The following is a 14,395-nucleotide window of genomic DNA, read 5'->3' as shown; positions in this document are numbered from 1 at the left end:
ATTTTAGAAATTGAGCCATGTGACCACACACAATACATAGTGAACTACTGTACAATTCTATCATACAAAGCAATAGTGCTACTCAATATGCAATGAATACTTTTTAACTTTCTTCCATTTAATTATTTGTGTTTTAGTAAGAGAAGTCTTTTTTAATTATTAAAGTATAAGGTCTTGGGTTGTACTAAAATTTTAAGGGTTTTGTATGTATTTCTAAACCTTTTAGTGGCAGCAAGTTGGGTAATTGGAATAAACTATAAATGTTTAATAAAAGGCAAATTAGAGGTACCGGAAAGGTAAAGATCACCACTTTTAGCACGTTAGGGACCTGCCATAACTAAAGTGGAATTTATTACGAGTAAAGGAGATGACTCACCAAAAGGCAGAAGTGCTACGTCATTGACAGATACACAAACAAAAGGTACAGAACTTAGCTAGCTTGTCCTTATCCCTGTCCCAGTAGCTATTTCGTGTCAGCTAGTTGTGTGCTACCATCTCACACCCTAGCCTGTAAAATTGAGTAGCCAGGGGTTTGCCACTTGCCCCCTCTATCTGCACCCCTAGCTAGCCCATATATGGCTCCCCACTCTTCCACGAGCAGCTAGAGACATTTCCCCTCCAACCCCCTCTCTGCCTCCCACTTCTCTCCATCCCTCACTCACTCCCTCCCGGCACCATCACCTCACCCCAGTACACTCATCTTGCACCAGGAAAGAGTTACCAGTCGACTGAGCACAATGTAGGGAGACAAATGTGTGTGTGTGTGTGTGTGTGTGTGTGTGTGTGTGTGTGTGTGTGTGTGAGAGAGAGAGAGAGAGAGAGAGAGCGCGCGCTCGCTCCTACAAGCTTGGAAAAGGAATTTCATTCCTAAAGCTAGCTACGCTCTGCACCTTTTGTTTGTGTACCTGTCGACAACGCAGTGCTTCTGCCTTTTGGTGAGACATCTCCTTTATTCCTAAATAATTCGTAATTCTCAACCAAAACTATCCATACACTATTAAAGTGGAGTTAAAATCACCATCAATTAGGGACATATGAATCACTGCCACAAATGTAAAGAGCACTGAGAAATTAGACAGAGCAAATACCAAGTTCCAACATTAGGTACTAAGAGATGTAGCATAGTGGCACAACTCGCAATGCCCCGTGCAACAGCTGTAAACTGAATAGAATTTCCCACATTGTCATAAAAGAAATAATATTGCGTAACTGACTTTTTCGATTCAAGTACACAGTTCAAATGGCACTGGAATTAATACAAAAGTAATTCAAATTCGTGCTATTAAGCTAGCGCTACTGTGGAACTTAACAGACTTGAAGGGTGGAGTTGGTTGGTGCTACAAGTTTATGAAGTGTCGTGGGCTTAGCATGCAAACCAAAACCAAAATATCTTAGAAAATGCCACAAGAGCATGAAGAGGAAAAATATTACCTTTCCATCACTTTATTATTTAACACCAAAAGCAAACCAGTGTGGAACTATGCCAAACAACGAGTACAGACCAAACTCCTCTGACATTTGATTGTCGAGTAACAGAACTGTTGCCATGAAAGGTGCTAGAACTGTATTGATAACAAGTGGACAGTACTAAACCTAATCCAGTGATCATTTTCAAGTGATAAACAAAGTCACAAACTTCTGAAATATAGCAAGGCAGTGGTGTTCACATCAATGACAAGGGCTGGATGGATGTGGCTGGTATGAAATTATGAACTAACAGAGTGCAGGAAAGAAGGAAGGTGCTTAATTGAAGTTTTTTCTTCTTTTGCTAGATTAGTTTAGTAGTCAATTGAAAAATTCTGTGAAAGAGAAATTGAGACAGGAAAATACAGAAGCTTGCTGTTATTTAGAGAGGACATACTTGACAATTGCAATCTCCTGATGTCTCGATAAATAAACTATTTAAAGTGTATATGAGAGAGGAGTGGAACAAAGGGATGACGAGTGAAACCCAACATGAATTCACTCGGAAGGGAGCTTTAAAACAACCTACAATCAAACACGTGTGTCACTGGATAAAACAGTTAACTGAGAGAAGACATTATTGTTAAATATTTCAAGAAGTGTGGCATAGGTAATGTTATCAATGGCAGTAAAGACCATCTTATATATGAAGAGGACAACAATGATGACAAAGAGGAGGAAAGGCAGAAGAAGAAGAAGAAGAAGAAGACGAAAAAGGAAGTTCAAATGACAATTTTCAGGGATTTTAAAGGTCAGTTTGGTTTTATAAACTAAGAACTTTTTCTGTCTGGCTTTTAAACCTAATAATGGAACTATGGTGCATCCTATAGTCCATAGTGTCTTATAGTTCATAAAATATGGTACTCACGGGGACTGCTGTCCTTGCGAGTGTCTCTCATAACCAACAACAATGCCACATATGATTCAAGACCACATTCCATACATAGTCGGCCTCACAGCTCATCTGTTCAGGCATTTAAGGCCAGTGACAATCAACTATTGATCATTCACTTTTTGTCCACCTATATGGAAGACAGCGAGCACTCATCAGACAAACTTACCAGCTGATAATGGTCACTAACTCCAAACAGGATGTTACTAGTTGGTTACATACTTCAGTTCAGCTTGCAGTCGTCATCTCCCAAACTGAGCTCACCAGTCTTATGGGACTGGGAACATATTGGTTATTCTAAACAAATGTAAAATTGTAAAATGGTCACACGATTTAAAGTGTATCAGTATAGTCTTGACAGAGTAGAGGTAGAAACATGTTAAGGACTTTTGAATGTGTATGAAGTTACAAATTGAGCCTACAATACAGACTCAATGGTGGCAGAAGCTATAAAACAGCTGCAAGGAGTGCTCCAGCATTTGGCCGAGCAGCAGGCACAGCAGCAACAACTACAAGATCAACTTGACACATGCCATAACCAGATGTATCAGCTACTTCATAGCACAGAATCCACAACTCCCAGTGTTCCAGCATTCCAAACCAGCAAAAGAGGATCAGTAGTCATAATTGAAGTGACAAATTTAGCATTCTGAATTGTGTAATATAATGAACTCATTGAGTCTGTATGCAATTTTTTTTCATTCCTGGGTTGATCTGTGAAGAAATTTTGTGCTACTGCAGAGTCATTAAAATTTCAAGAAACATGTTACTATTAGAGTCTTATTTTCAGAATCAGACTTAGATGGTTGAACTCGTGCTTAATTTTTCTGCAGTAGCGTAATGAAACAGAACAACTGTGTGAGGCTTGGATAGCAGAGAAGTCTACATCATCAGCCACAAATGAGCCTTTACATGCCAGGAATGCCATGTTTTCTATGCTGATTCATTGATTTGTGATGTACTTGGAATGCACACAAGTCTGGCTCGAGATATTAAGGGACTCATCATTAGAAGAAATGCTTACAACAGGTCAGGCATATGAAATAGCAAAGTCATCCAACAGTCAATGACAACAACAAACTGAAACAGTGGAATTGCATTTGGTGTAATAATGTCTCATGTCCGAATGGTTTACATAACCCTGAGTGGCACAGTTTTTTAATTCTTCACTTCTGTGTGTGACCCATCACAATCAGAGCCACATATCAAGTGTCTATAGCAAACAGTAAAACAGACACTTGTCCACCTCTATAGCTGAATGGTCAGTGTGTTTGACTGTCAAGCAGAAAACCCAATTTCATTTCCCTGTACTGTCAGGGAGTTTTCCTTAGTGGGAGAATGGGAACAGGTTCCATTCAGCCTCATGATGGCAACTGAGAGGCTACTTGAATGAGAAACAGTGACTCCAAGGTCTTGGAAGCTGACAACAGCAGAGAAAGCAGTGTACTGGCTAGATGCCCCTCCACACTGCACCTAAATGATGCCAATGGCAAAGGATAACATGGCAGCCAGACAGCACTGAATGATCCACCAGGGCTGGAGTGTAGAACTCTTCAGTGGAAGGGGAGAGGGGGAGGAAAAAAAACTGGTGCAGTTCTCATCACATATGGAAATAAAACATGTTCACAATACATAACTACTCTTAGGCCAATAGTCTTCACACACTGTGCATAATAGTATTACTCAACGAAAAGTGGTATTCCAACAAACAGCATCTGCATTAACATACACACTATAAATTAGTCTCACCACTGTTGATAGTAGCAAAGCTTTGTTTGGTATTATTTTGTAAACATACAATTCCAATCAAAGCCCTGTTTGTGGCCAACACCACGTACAAACAAGTGTCTTGTATCGCAATGTTTTAGTAGTGACACAAAATGCAGTAGCCATTTTTTTCCTCAATGCTTTCACTATTTTTGGGCTCATTATCCAAAACACTGTTAACCTCAGATTACACAACACCATCTACATAAACCTCCTTTTTTTTTTTTTTTTTTTTGGCGAGCAGTTTGAAGTGCTCATCATACTGGAGTCAACAGCTACGCCAAAATTTTATAGTTAGGCAGGTAATATTTGCTATCAAGAATTAAATTTAGTACAAACCAGATCATCAGGTTCACATCATGAAGCCTTTGAACTAGTAACCTCCTATAATTCAACTATGCCTCTAATGGTAATTAAGAAACCTAATGGCAACGAATCACGGACTGTGGGAAAACTGGAAAACAAGAGAACTAAAGCGATTTGAGATGTGGCGCTACAGAAGAATGCTGAAAATTAGGTAGACTCATAAGATAAGGAATGAGGAGGTTCTCTGCAGAATTGTTGCAGAAAGGAACTCGTGAAATACCTGGATGAAAGGCAACATTCTTTTCTTAAAACACTAGCAAGAACATTTAAAAAATCAGCATTTGCAGCTGACTGCAGAGCAATTCTACTGCCACCAATCTACATTTCTTATAAAGACCACGAAGACAAGGTAAGAGAAATTAGGGTTTGTATGGAAGCATGCAGATAGTCACTTTTCCCTCACTCTGTTAGTTTGTGGAATGGGAAAGGGAATGCCTAGTAATGGTTCCAGGAACCCTTCACCAAGCAGCATATGCCACTTATGGAGTATGTATGTATGTAGATGTATCCGATTGGGCTTGATTATAATGTTGGCATCATTAGCAAAGATAACTTCATATTGTGAAGACATTGTTTTATTGTCTGTAGTCTGTGGGTTTCTTAATGCATCACTCTCCATACTTCCACTTAGGCAGGATGACCTCTGATACCATAATATTTTAGCTTCTCCTGAAAAATAGCATGAACTCCACAATCAAATGCTTTTGAAAAGTCACAGAAAATACCAGCTGGCAATAGTTTGTAAACTGAAGAACAGCATGCTCTGTGGTGAGACCCTTTTGAAATCCAACATAAGACTAAGTATCTTACTTTCAGTGTGGTGTGTTATGCTTCTTGCATGTACAATCTTTTTCCATATCTTCAAGGAGGAGGAAAGTAGTGAGATGTGATGGAAATCATTACTATCTGTTTTACTGCCATTCTTGTAAAGGGAACATATGGATACTGACAAAATTGGTTTTAACTAATGCAAAGAAGTGTATCCTAACTAATTTACCAGCTTACCATCTAGCTTCCCTGGCTCATCTTCTTCATCACTAGTTCGAGGATCATCAAATTTCTCTATTTCACTGAGAGTTTGTCCTCGGTGGGTCAAAACTTCATCATCTGCTAGATTAAAAATTGATTTCTGTATGTAAAACAGAATCAATATATTACAATATTACAATGAAAAGGGCTGTTAACAAACAAAAATGCTACAAATGTTTTCCTAAAAGTTTCCTGCACATTTTGTCTTAATAGAGGTTTAACTAAAGGACAGAATGATGACAAAATCATAAACTTTAAATTATTAATACACATATGCCACTTCTCTACATTTACATCTACAATCTCACCTTTGAAGAAAGTTTCATTTTCAATAACCCCAGATTAAAATGGTTATTGCACAAAGCACCCAAAACCCAACTATGTTCAGGCTGACAATTGTAACTTTGTATTTGGGTTGTAATTTAAATTATTTTATCATTTACTCATGTACTTTACAAGCATAATGAGATAATCATTTCCAGAAATATAGTAAAATGCATGCAGTAACATATTACAAACCTTTCTATGCATCCTCATTTTTTCTGCAGCAAACCTCGCCATTATTTTGTCTTCTGCTGTCATTGCAGTATTTCGTTCTCCTATTCTATGGTCAAAGAATTTATTTGCTTTGTCCTTGCCACGATACTCTTGCAGCAGAGTAGATTTTCTCTGGAAACATACAAAAAAGTTCAGAGAAGTTAAAAAAAAAAAAAAAAAACAAAGCTTAGCCTTTCTTTGGACTCACATTTGTGGTCAATTACAACATTTTAGTATTGTTTTATGCAAAGTACTTATTAAGACATGAAGAAATCAACAACATTAGCTGCTAGAGGCAGTAATGTAAATCAAGGTGAGGGCGACCAACTGATCACTTCAGTGCAGAGGCACACCACACTCAAACTCTTATGAGAATTGGTGAAATGCCACAAGTAACGAGGATAATGGGCAAGACACACTATGTTAGTAGTGTGTAAATAAGTTGAGAATTTGGATCTGATGGGAGGCAACCTAGGGCAGTCCATACAGTTGTGCTGACCATTGTATGTGGATGGCCTAGTGGCCAGTGCATCTGCCTCGTGAGCAGGAAACCCAGGTTCAAATCCTGGTCCCGCACAAATTTTCAACTTTCTCTATTCATTTACATCAATGCCCATTAGCAGCTGATGTCATTAATTCATTTGTATTTTGATTCATAATACCTGCAAGATCAAAATGTAGACATGTCTGAAAGAACAGACACGACATATATAAAAGTAAGTATTACTGCAGATATCCATGTGCAAACCTCTAGCCACCTATGTGTCTTTCAGATTGGTTGGCAGATTTTCACTTCAAATTACTGCATCAAATGGGCACCACCCACCTCTCCTTGAAATCCATCATGTCAAACAGGTGTACTCTTACTGGAAAATTTGTCAGTGTTCAGGATCTGCTGGCATAGTCGGGCGTCAGCCATAGGTGAGACTTTGCATTCAGCAGAGGGTATGCAGCAAGCTGTCCCTGAAATCTTGTCACAGGGTGCTGAGATAAAACCTTAGTATTCTGCAATGCAGCACTGGGCTGGGTTTTCACATGCAGTGGCACAACACTGCACCTCCACAGCCACCTATGTGACTTGTGATGGACTGATTCACAACATGGCTGGCCAGAGTGACTATAAATTCTCCCCACTCAACCAAGTGCAGCACTTAATCCTGGACTTTCGACCCCAGCTGGTGCCATGACAGTCTGCATACCACCTGATGGTCCAATGTGGGGCCAAGTAGCTTCAATCTCACCAAGCAGCATCATCAGCTACACAAAGCAGCCGGTATACAAACCGCTGGCTAGACCCAACTGTTCCAGGTCCTGACACTCCGAGGGTCCTGGGTTTTGTGTCAGGTGTCTGCATGCCCGACTGGCTGTTTGAAGCCGCCAGCAGTCCAGGGTAAGCTTGCCAACTGCCATGATGATGCCATCTTTGCATTAGCAAGGCCACTACACTGGCCAGTGCTATTTCGCTGTGGCAGCACCCAGCTGCTTCTGTGTCTGCACATGCATTGTGGTGCCATGTGCACTGCCAGTGTTATGATGAAGTAGCTGCTGCTGCCTTGATGATTACAGGCACCACCAGGATATAAACAGTGACTTCTCGTATCAAAGTCATCCCAAATAAGGAATGTTGATACTGACTGAGTTTTCCTGACTCCACCCACACTGTGACGTTGGTAGAAGATAACCCATAGTTCCCACATGAGCCATTCTGGGGCAGGAGCAGACTACTTGGCTATAAATGGAGTTGACTGCCACAATTAGTTAGTCTCCTGAGATGCACTTCCTCTGCCTTGAACCAGCAGGACACAAAGCTTATTAAATGCTACAGATGAAGCAAGCATCATCTGTATAAATGTAGATACAAATCACCAAACAATGTCGGAAAATAACTACACAGCCACTAGACACAGTTCACAAATAACTTGTCATTTCTTGAAATGTTGCTGGGAACAGCTCAGTGAGATTCCCACCTCACACATAAAAATTGTACCAGAGAAGGCAGTACACAATTATGAAGCAAGTATGTAAATGTGTTTCACACTTTTACAAAAGCAGCAGTGACAAATGGGAGTAATGATCTCTCATACGCTTTGTATAATCAGAGCTTCTTCTTCTTCTTTCTTCTCTTTTCCAGTTTTTTTCTATGGGGCCAGTATTATTACATGGGTTTTGGCATTGTTAGTAATAGTTGGTGGCCAGATGCCCTTCCTGAAGCCAGAACTCTGCCCAGCACAGAATTTGTGTACCTCAGTTGTCTGTGTCCAGAGTAAATCATGTGTTCAATTGTGAGCACTGCCTAAACATCTGTGTGGCAAGTATCTGAGAGGTGGGTCACAAGTACCTACTATTTGCATACTTGGATGTAGGACAGTGTCTAAAAAAGACATCCAGGCTGGCCAGATCATCTGTCAAGGCAGATCTGATCTGGGGCAGTCTCATCTCTCTGAATCCCAGAACCATTGCACTCACGTGCTCAGCTTTCCAGGCGGGTCATATTAAAAACCTAAATCTATAAATCACAACCTACTAAAATCCAGTACTTCTACAGCCAAGTTGATCCCTGACAGCTGCAGTGGGCTGGGCGTGGCAGCTTCACGGGACTACCTCAACAAATACTGTAAAGCAATTTTGGAAACGTCTCTATGACAATCCCTCAGTGTTGTCAGAGGTATGGAGAGGGCTACTATTTTTACCTGCGGCTATTAGCGCTTCACAGCTGAAAGAATACAACAGTGTTGCAAGCTATCAAGGATCTTCTTAGACTTCTCGAGTATATGTAATTTTTGAAAACTTGCATCGTATTGACTGGAAGCAAGTTCCAATGATTCCAGGGTATGAAAGAATATTTTTTTTTTTCCTTTTTTTGAGGAGATCACCAGTAGTTTGTATGGTTATATGCTACCCCTCATAAAGTCTTCTTATATGCCTAACTCTTCACTTCAGAGTGGCAATGACATCCCTAATTATTTCTTAGGTATCCCAACTGGTGGAAAAATGCTTGTGTCAGACCACAAAAAGGTGAATATTTCTAACAGAAAAATGGGGAAACAACTGCCTCAATTCTCATTCTGCCTTCCTCTCAAAAATTTTGGCATGTGAACATATTCGCACTCTTTTAACATAGAATATTCTAAATCCTTTTACTCAGTCCCTCTTTGTAGTTAAGATTTCATACTCAGCTTCTCATCTCACTGCCACTGTCTGTGAATGTCTCTCTCCCACTGTCTCCTTTTTCTCCCATTGTTTTACAGTATATCTCACTGTCTCCTGTCTCACTTACACTGTCTCCTTTTGTCTTCTTTCCCATTGCTACTGGCTCCACCATACCTTGGCAGGTTGAAAATTCTGGGGGGTACAACTTACATTTTCACCTATATCCACATGTTTCAAATTTTGGTCCAAAATGCACCCTCCCTTATATCTACATGGATCCAGACCCCCCAAGCCTATGTATGGTCCCCACTCATCTGTATGTTTTATTTCCGCTGTCTCTTCACTGGTCATTCCATGTCAAATTAATGACACTCATTGTCTTACACTTTGATATAACTTAGTATATTTATTCCTTTTATGGATCTAATTAAAGAACCAAAATATTTCTGCCTAGTCTCATACTGTTTATATCTTACAGACTGTTAATTGTTTTTAATTTGACAGACTTTGGTTGTCAGGTGAAGTAAATACAGTGTGTTCAAATATATATTTTATTTCTTCCTTATTTACCAATAAATACCAATAAAATTTCATTTATGTATGCACAAACATGTTAAAGAGTTCAGAGAAATGTGAAATAACATCATGAAACTTCACATGGTCATGAAAAAAAATCATTAATTGCAGTTTCCAATTTTTCTTTAAAGCGAACACAGAGACCCACTCTGCAAGCCATCATCTGGTGCATGTGGAGTGTAACTTATGGCATAGCTAGTCATTTCCTTTCTCATACATGTGCAGATGGAGCAAGAGAAAAACAAGTGTCTATATGCCACTGTATGATGCCTAATTTCTCTTATCATATCTTCATGGCCCTTAGGCGAAATTTACACTGGTGCAGCAGAATTATTCTGTAGTCAACTTCAAAATGCCAGTGCTATAAATTTTATCAGTAGTGTTTTTCGAAAATGAAGTTCTTTCCCCTCCAGAGAATCCCTTTTGAGTTCAAAAAACATCTACGGAATAGCCGTTTTTTTGATCGACTCTGGTGATGACAAATCTCACAGCATGCCTCTCAATTGCTTCAATGTCTTCCTTTAATCTGAAATGGTGGGGATCCCAAACATATTAGTAGTTCTCAAAAATGGGGCACACTAGTGTTCTTCAGGCAGTCTCCTTTACAGATGAGCTACACTTCCTACAATTCCCTCAATAAAGCAAAGTCAACCATTCATCTGAAATACTACCGTCCTAACATGCTTGTTCTATTTCGTATAACTTTGCAACGTTACACCTAGATATTTAACTGTGGTGACAGGGTCAAGCAGAACACCACTAATACTGTATCAAAACATACAGGATTGTTTTTTATACACATCTGCATTAACATACATTTTTCTATGAGGGTGTGCTGAAACTTAATACCTCCAATTTTTTTTATTCTGTTCTCAGCATCGACTGGGATATTACATGTCATTCATATTACTCGTTCAACTTTCCCTCTTCGCCGATGCAAGTTGCAATCCTCTACTGCTAAACAACTCTAAAGTGTAGTGTGTAACATGGTGGTGTGTAAGGTAAGTATGTCAGTGGATGAGAAACACAGTGTCAAAGGAGGAGGAGGACGACGACAATGATGACGAACTACATGGACTCTCAACTTAGAATATGCAGTGCATGCTTGAGTGGACGAGGCATGCCCATCAGCACTCAATCAGTTGAAATGAATCTTTTGCAGAGTACTGTGTGGTGAGTATTACAAAAAATGCAGCTACACCCCTACCATCCACAGAGCGTGCATGCTTTGACTCTTGCTGATTTTGGACTCGTATCATGTTCAGTCAATGGTTTTTGCAGCACCTTTCAGTCGATCCTCACTTTCTTGCCTCTGTGTTTTTTTATGGATGATGCCTGTTTCACCAGAGATTGAATGCTAAATAGTCGCAATTGTCAGATTTGGGCCATTGAGAATCCCCATGCAACAATCGTGAGGAGCCACCACCACAGATTATCAATCAATGTGTAGGCAAGCAAAGTCAATGATTATGTACCATCCCCATGTCTTCTTTCTTCCCACTCAAAATATACCTGTGTACACAGTGTCAATCAGAGAAATACAGGGTGTCCCACTCAAACATCCCTGATTTCAAAGACCCAGGGGGGAGGGAGGGGGGGGGGGGGGGGGGGGGGGAACACACACACACAGTTGGTATGAAAATGAAAAATGCACCACATTGTAGGGCATCTGAAACAATTATTTATGTATCATCAATACACTTCTACATGTGAACCATTTGTAGCATGAAGAATATCGAGTCTATATTCAATTTCTTGCCAAGTTCTTTGTAACATTTCCTCTGTTATTAATGCAATCACATTAGTGATACGATGTCGCAACATAGGAATATCATCCGCTTGGTCGCATACATGCGGTCCTTCACGAATCCCCACATGAAGGAATCAAGCAGAGTAATGTGAGGTGAACGTGGTGGCCAGGCAATGTGTCCTCCGCGTCTCATCCAACAATTGGGAAATTTCTTGTCCAGGAACTTGTGAACAGCTGTTGACCAATGCAGTGGAGCTCCATCTTGTTGAAAAATGATGTTTGGTTGCAAGTCTTATATCTGAGGGTACATAAACTGCTCCAACATCTCCAGACACACTACCCCATCACTGTTTGTTCCGCAAAGATGAACGGTCCAACAATCCTGTAATGCATTAGCCCACACCTGACGTTTAGTTTAGGGCAATCACAAACATGTTCAATGACAACGTGCGGACTTTGCAAACCCCAAATCTGAACATTATGCCTATTAACCCTTCCTGATAGATGAATGGTTACCTCATCTGATGGCATCCATATCAATATGCTGCAGCATATTCGCAGCAAATTTTTGTCGGCACGGTTTGTCGTTTGGGATGAGATGTTGCAGAATTTGCACTTTGTAAGCACACATACGAAGATGCTGGTGAACTACACGATGTAATGTTGGTCGAGGTACATCAGGTTGCCTAGATGCTTGACGAGTTGACTTATGTGGGCTTCTGAGAAACATTTGTCTGATGTCTCTTCTGAAACTCCGTAACATGCATTGCCAGAATGTTTCAGAACACTTCCTGTTGCCAGAAAGTTCATATGCCATTCCTTAATTGTTTGCACAGCAGATGTATCACATTCATACACACGGTGATAATTTCTTTGCACAGTACTCGGCAATTTTGTTTCTCAAAACCACACTACTGCTTGCGTGCACTGCTGTGGAGTCGCCATTTTCACTTCATGCAACCATGCTGCACTCTGGTGATGATACTTGGCACTTCTGATGCAGGAATATAAATTCTTTGAGAAGCTCTACAATGTGGTGTATTTTTCATTCTTGTATCTACTGTAGTTTTTCTCTCCTGGATCTTTGAAATCAGGGAGGTTTGAGTGGGACACCCTGTACTACCCAGGTTCCCGGAACATACCCCACTTGCTTTTCTTCATCGGATGTAGTTCCAGCATGGTGGAGCACCACCTCTCTTTGAACCGAGGGTTTGTGAACACTTGGATCAGTCACTCCCTGAAAAGTGGGTAGGCAGAGGAGGTCCTGTTTGTGGTCAACATTCCTCCTGATCTCAATGCACTACATTTCTTCTGGTGGGGCCATGTGAAAAGTCTTGTGTACAAGACACCTTTCAAGACTTAAAATGATTCCTGGCAAAAATTCTCACTACCTTCAACATTGTTCAAATGGCACCAGGCATATCAGAATGGATACAACAGAACTTTGTGCAATGATGTCATGCCTGCACTGACACCAGGGGATGCCATTTTGAAAAACTATTGTAAGAATTATTGTCAATGTAGCAGCTTGTGAAACTTGTGTAGGTAAATAGAACTCAAATACTTTACTGTAGGCTTAGTTTTTCGGTCTCTCTGACATCAAGTTACATGTGCTGTTACTAGTCTGTCAACAGGGGAAATTATCTGAGGGTATTGGGAAGTGTTCTGCAGAAACTTTGTACATCATGATCAGGGTTCGGAAGTTGGGGCCAATACTTTGAGCACTGCACAAGGCTAAGGCAGCACTTAAGCAGATTTTCACTTACACCTTTTGAATCTGTCGTTTCCAGAATAAGTTTCCTAAGCTCAAATTGATACACTTACTCTTTTCCATCAATCCTGAAAGTCTGTAACATCGTCATGGAATCACCCTGTACAGACAACAAGAATGGTCCTACCACACCTCCCAGAGGCACTCCTGATGATACCCTTGTCTCTAATGACCACTCACTGCCAGGAACTATGTATTGGATTTTATTACTTAAAACGTCTTCATGCCAATCTCATATCTGGTAATCCATTCTGTATGCTCAGGCACCACAGCAAATGCTTTCCACAAATCTAAAAATGTGAGATTGCCTATTGGCCTTAATCCATGGTTCGCAGAGTACCAAGTGAGAAGAGGGCAAGCTTAGTTTCACATAAGCGATGCTTTCTAAATCCAAACTGCTTTGTGGACAGAAGCTTTTCAGTCTCAAGGAAATTTATTCTATTTTTATTGCCTGTCCTAGAAAATAGTTCAAGCAAGTGGGTCCACATCAGACAGGATTAACTGAAGACACTGAACAAATGGGCAGCAGCACAAAATGCCACAACTTTGTTTTACCCACAGCATAAAATCACAGACATACCGAGAAACACGAACAGATGCTTGAAGATAGACATCCACTGGTCCGCTAAAGTGCACTTGCAAAGTTTCAACAATTAGTACAAAAATGTGTGCACATAACCCCCGCCCCCCCCCCCCTCCACCCCCAAACACACAGAGGAATGGGAAGAAACCCTGATTTGCAGTATAATGGGAAAAGTCCTCTGCCACTGTGGTTTGCAAAGTTTAGCTTTGGGTAACAAAAGCAGGATTAACATTTGCAAGGCATACTTGCAGATTTTACAAAAAAAATTATGTTCACTGGCACGTGATTTGATGTACCCTGGTTTGATTTTGCAAAGGTCATATATTCATTGGGTGTAACTACAGTTCACAGTCAACTTTAATGTGTTAGTATGAACTATACATCATAATTTGCGACATGGCTTGTGGTAAAACAGAATTTCTTCTCAGAATTATATAGCAAATCGAATTACTATTCCAATGCATCTGATGATTATAGCAGAAACTAAATGGGTCAGCAGTAATTGCACAA

The 14,395-nt window shown here is 40.3% G+C and overlaps 1 protein-coding gene across 1 annotated transcript in view; it reads right to left on the bottom strand.

Annotated features, from left to right (window-relative positions):
- The window catches only part of LOC126473433 (nucleolar protein 14 homolog), a 54,142-nt gene that overhangs the window by 29,979 nt on the left and 9,768 nt on the right, over positions 1 to 14,395 (bottom strand). Inside the window, exons 2-3 of the mRNA XM_050100473.1 lie at positions 6,038 to 6,187; positions 5,495 to 5,618 (exon numbers count right to left, since the gene is read on the bottom strand). Of these exons, the coding sequence (XP_049956430.1) occupies positions 5,495 to 5,618; positions 6,038 to 6,187 (274 nt within the window). The remainder of the gene's footprint in view (positions 1 to 5,494; positions 5,619 to 6,037; positions 6,188 to 14,395) is intronic.

The sequence above is a fragment of the Schistocerca serialis genome, chromosome 4, assembly GCF_023864345.2.
Source record: "Schistocerca serialis cubense isolate TAMUIC-IGC-003099 chromosome 4, iqSchSeri2.2, whole genome shotgun sequence".
NCBI lineage: Eukaryota > Metazoa > Arthropoda > Insecta > Orthoptera > Acrididae > Schistocerca > Schistocerca serialis.
The sequence above is the reverse complement of the archived record's forward strand: the minus strand, read 5'-3'. Positions and strand labels throughout refer to the sequence as shown.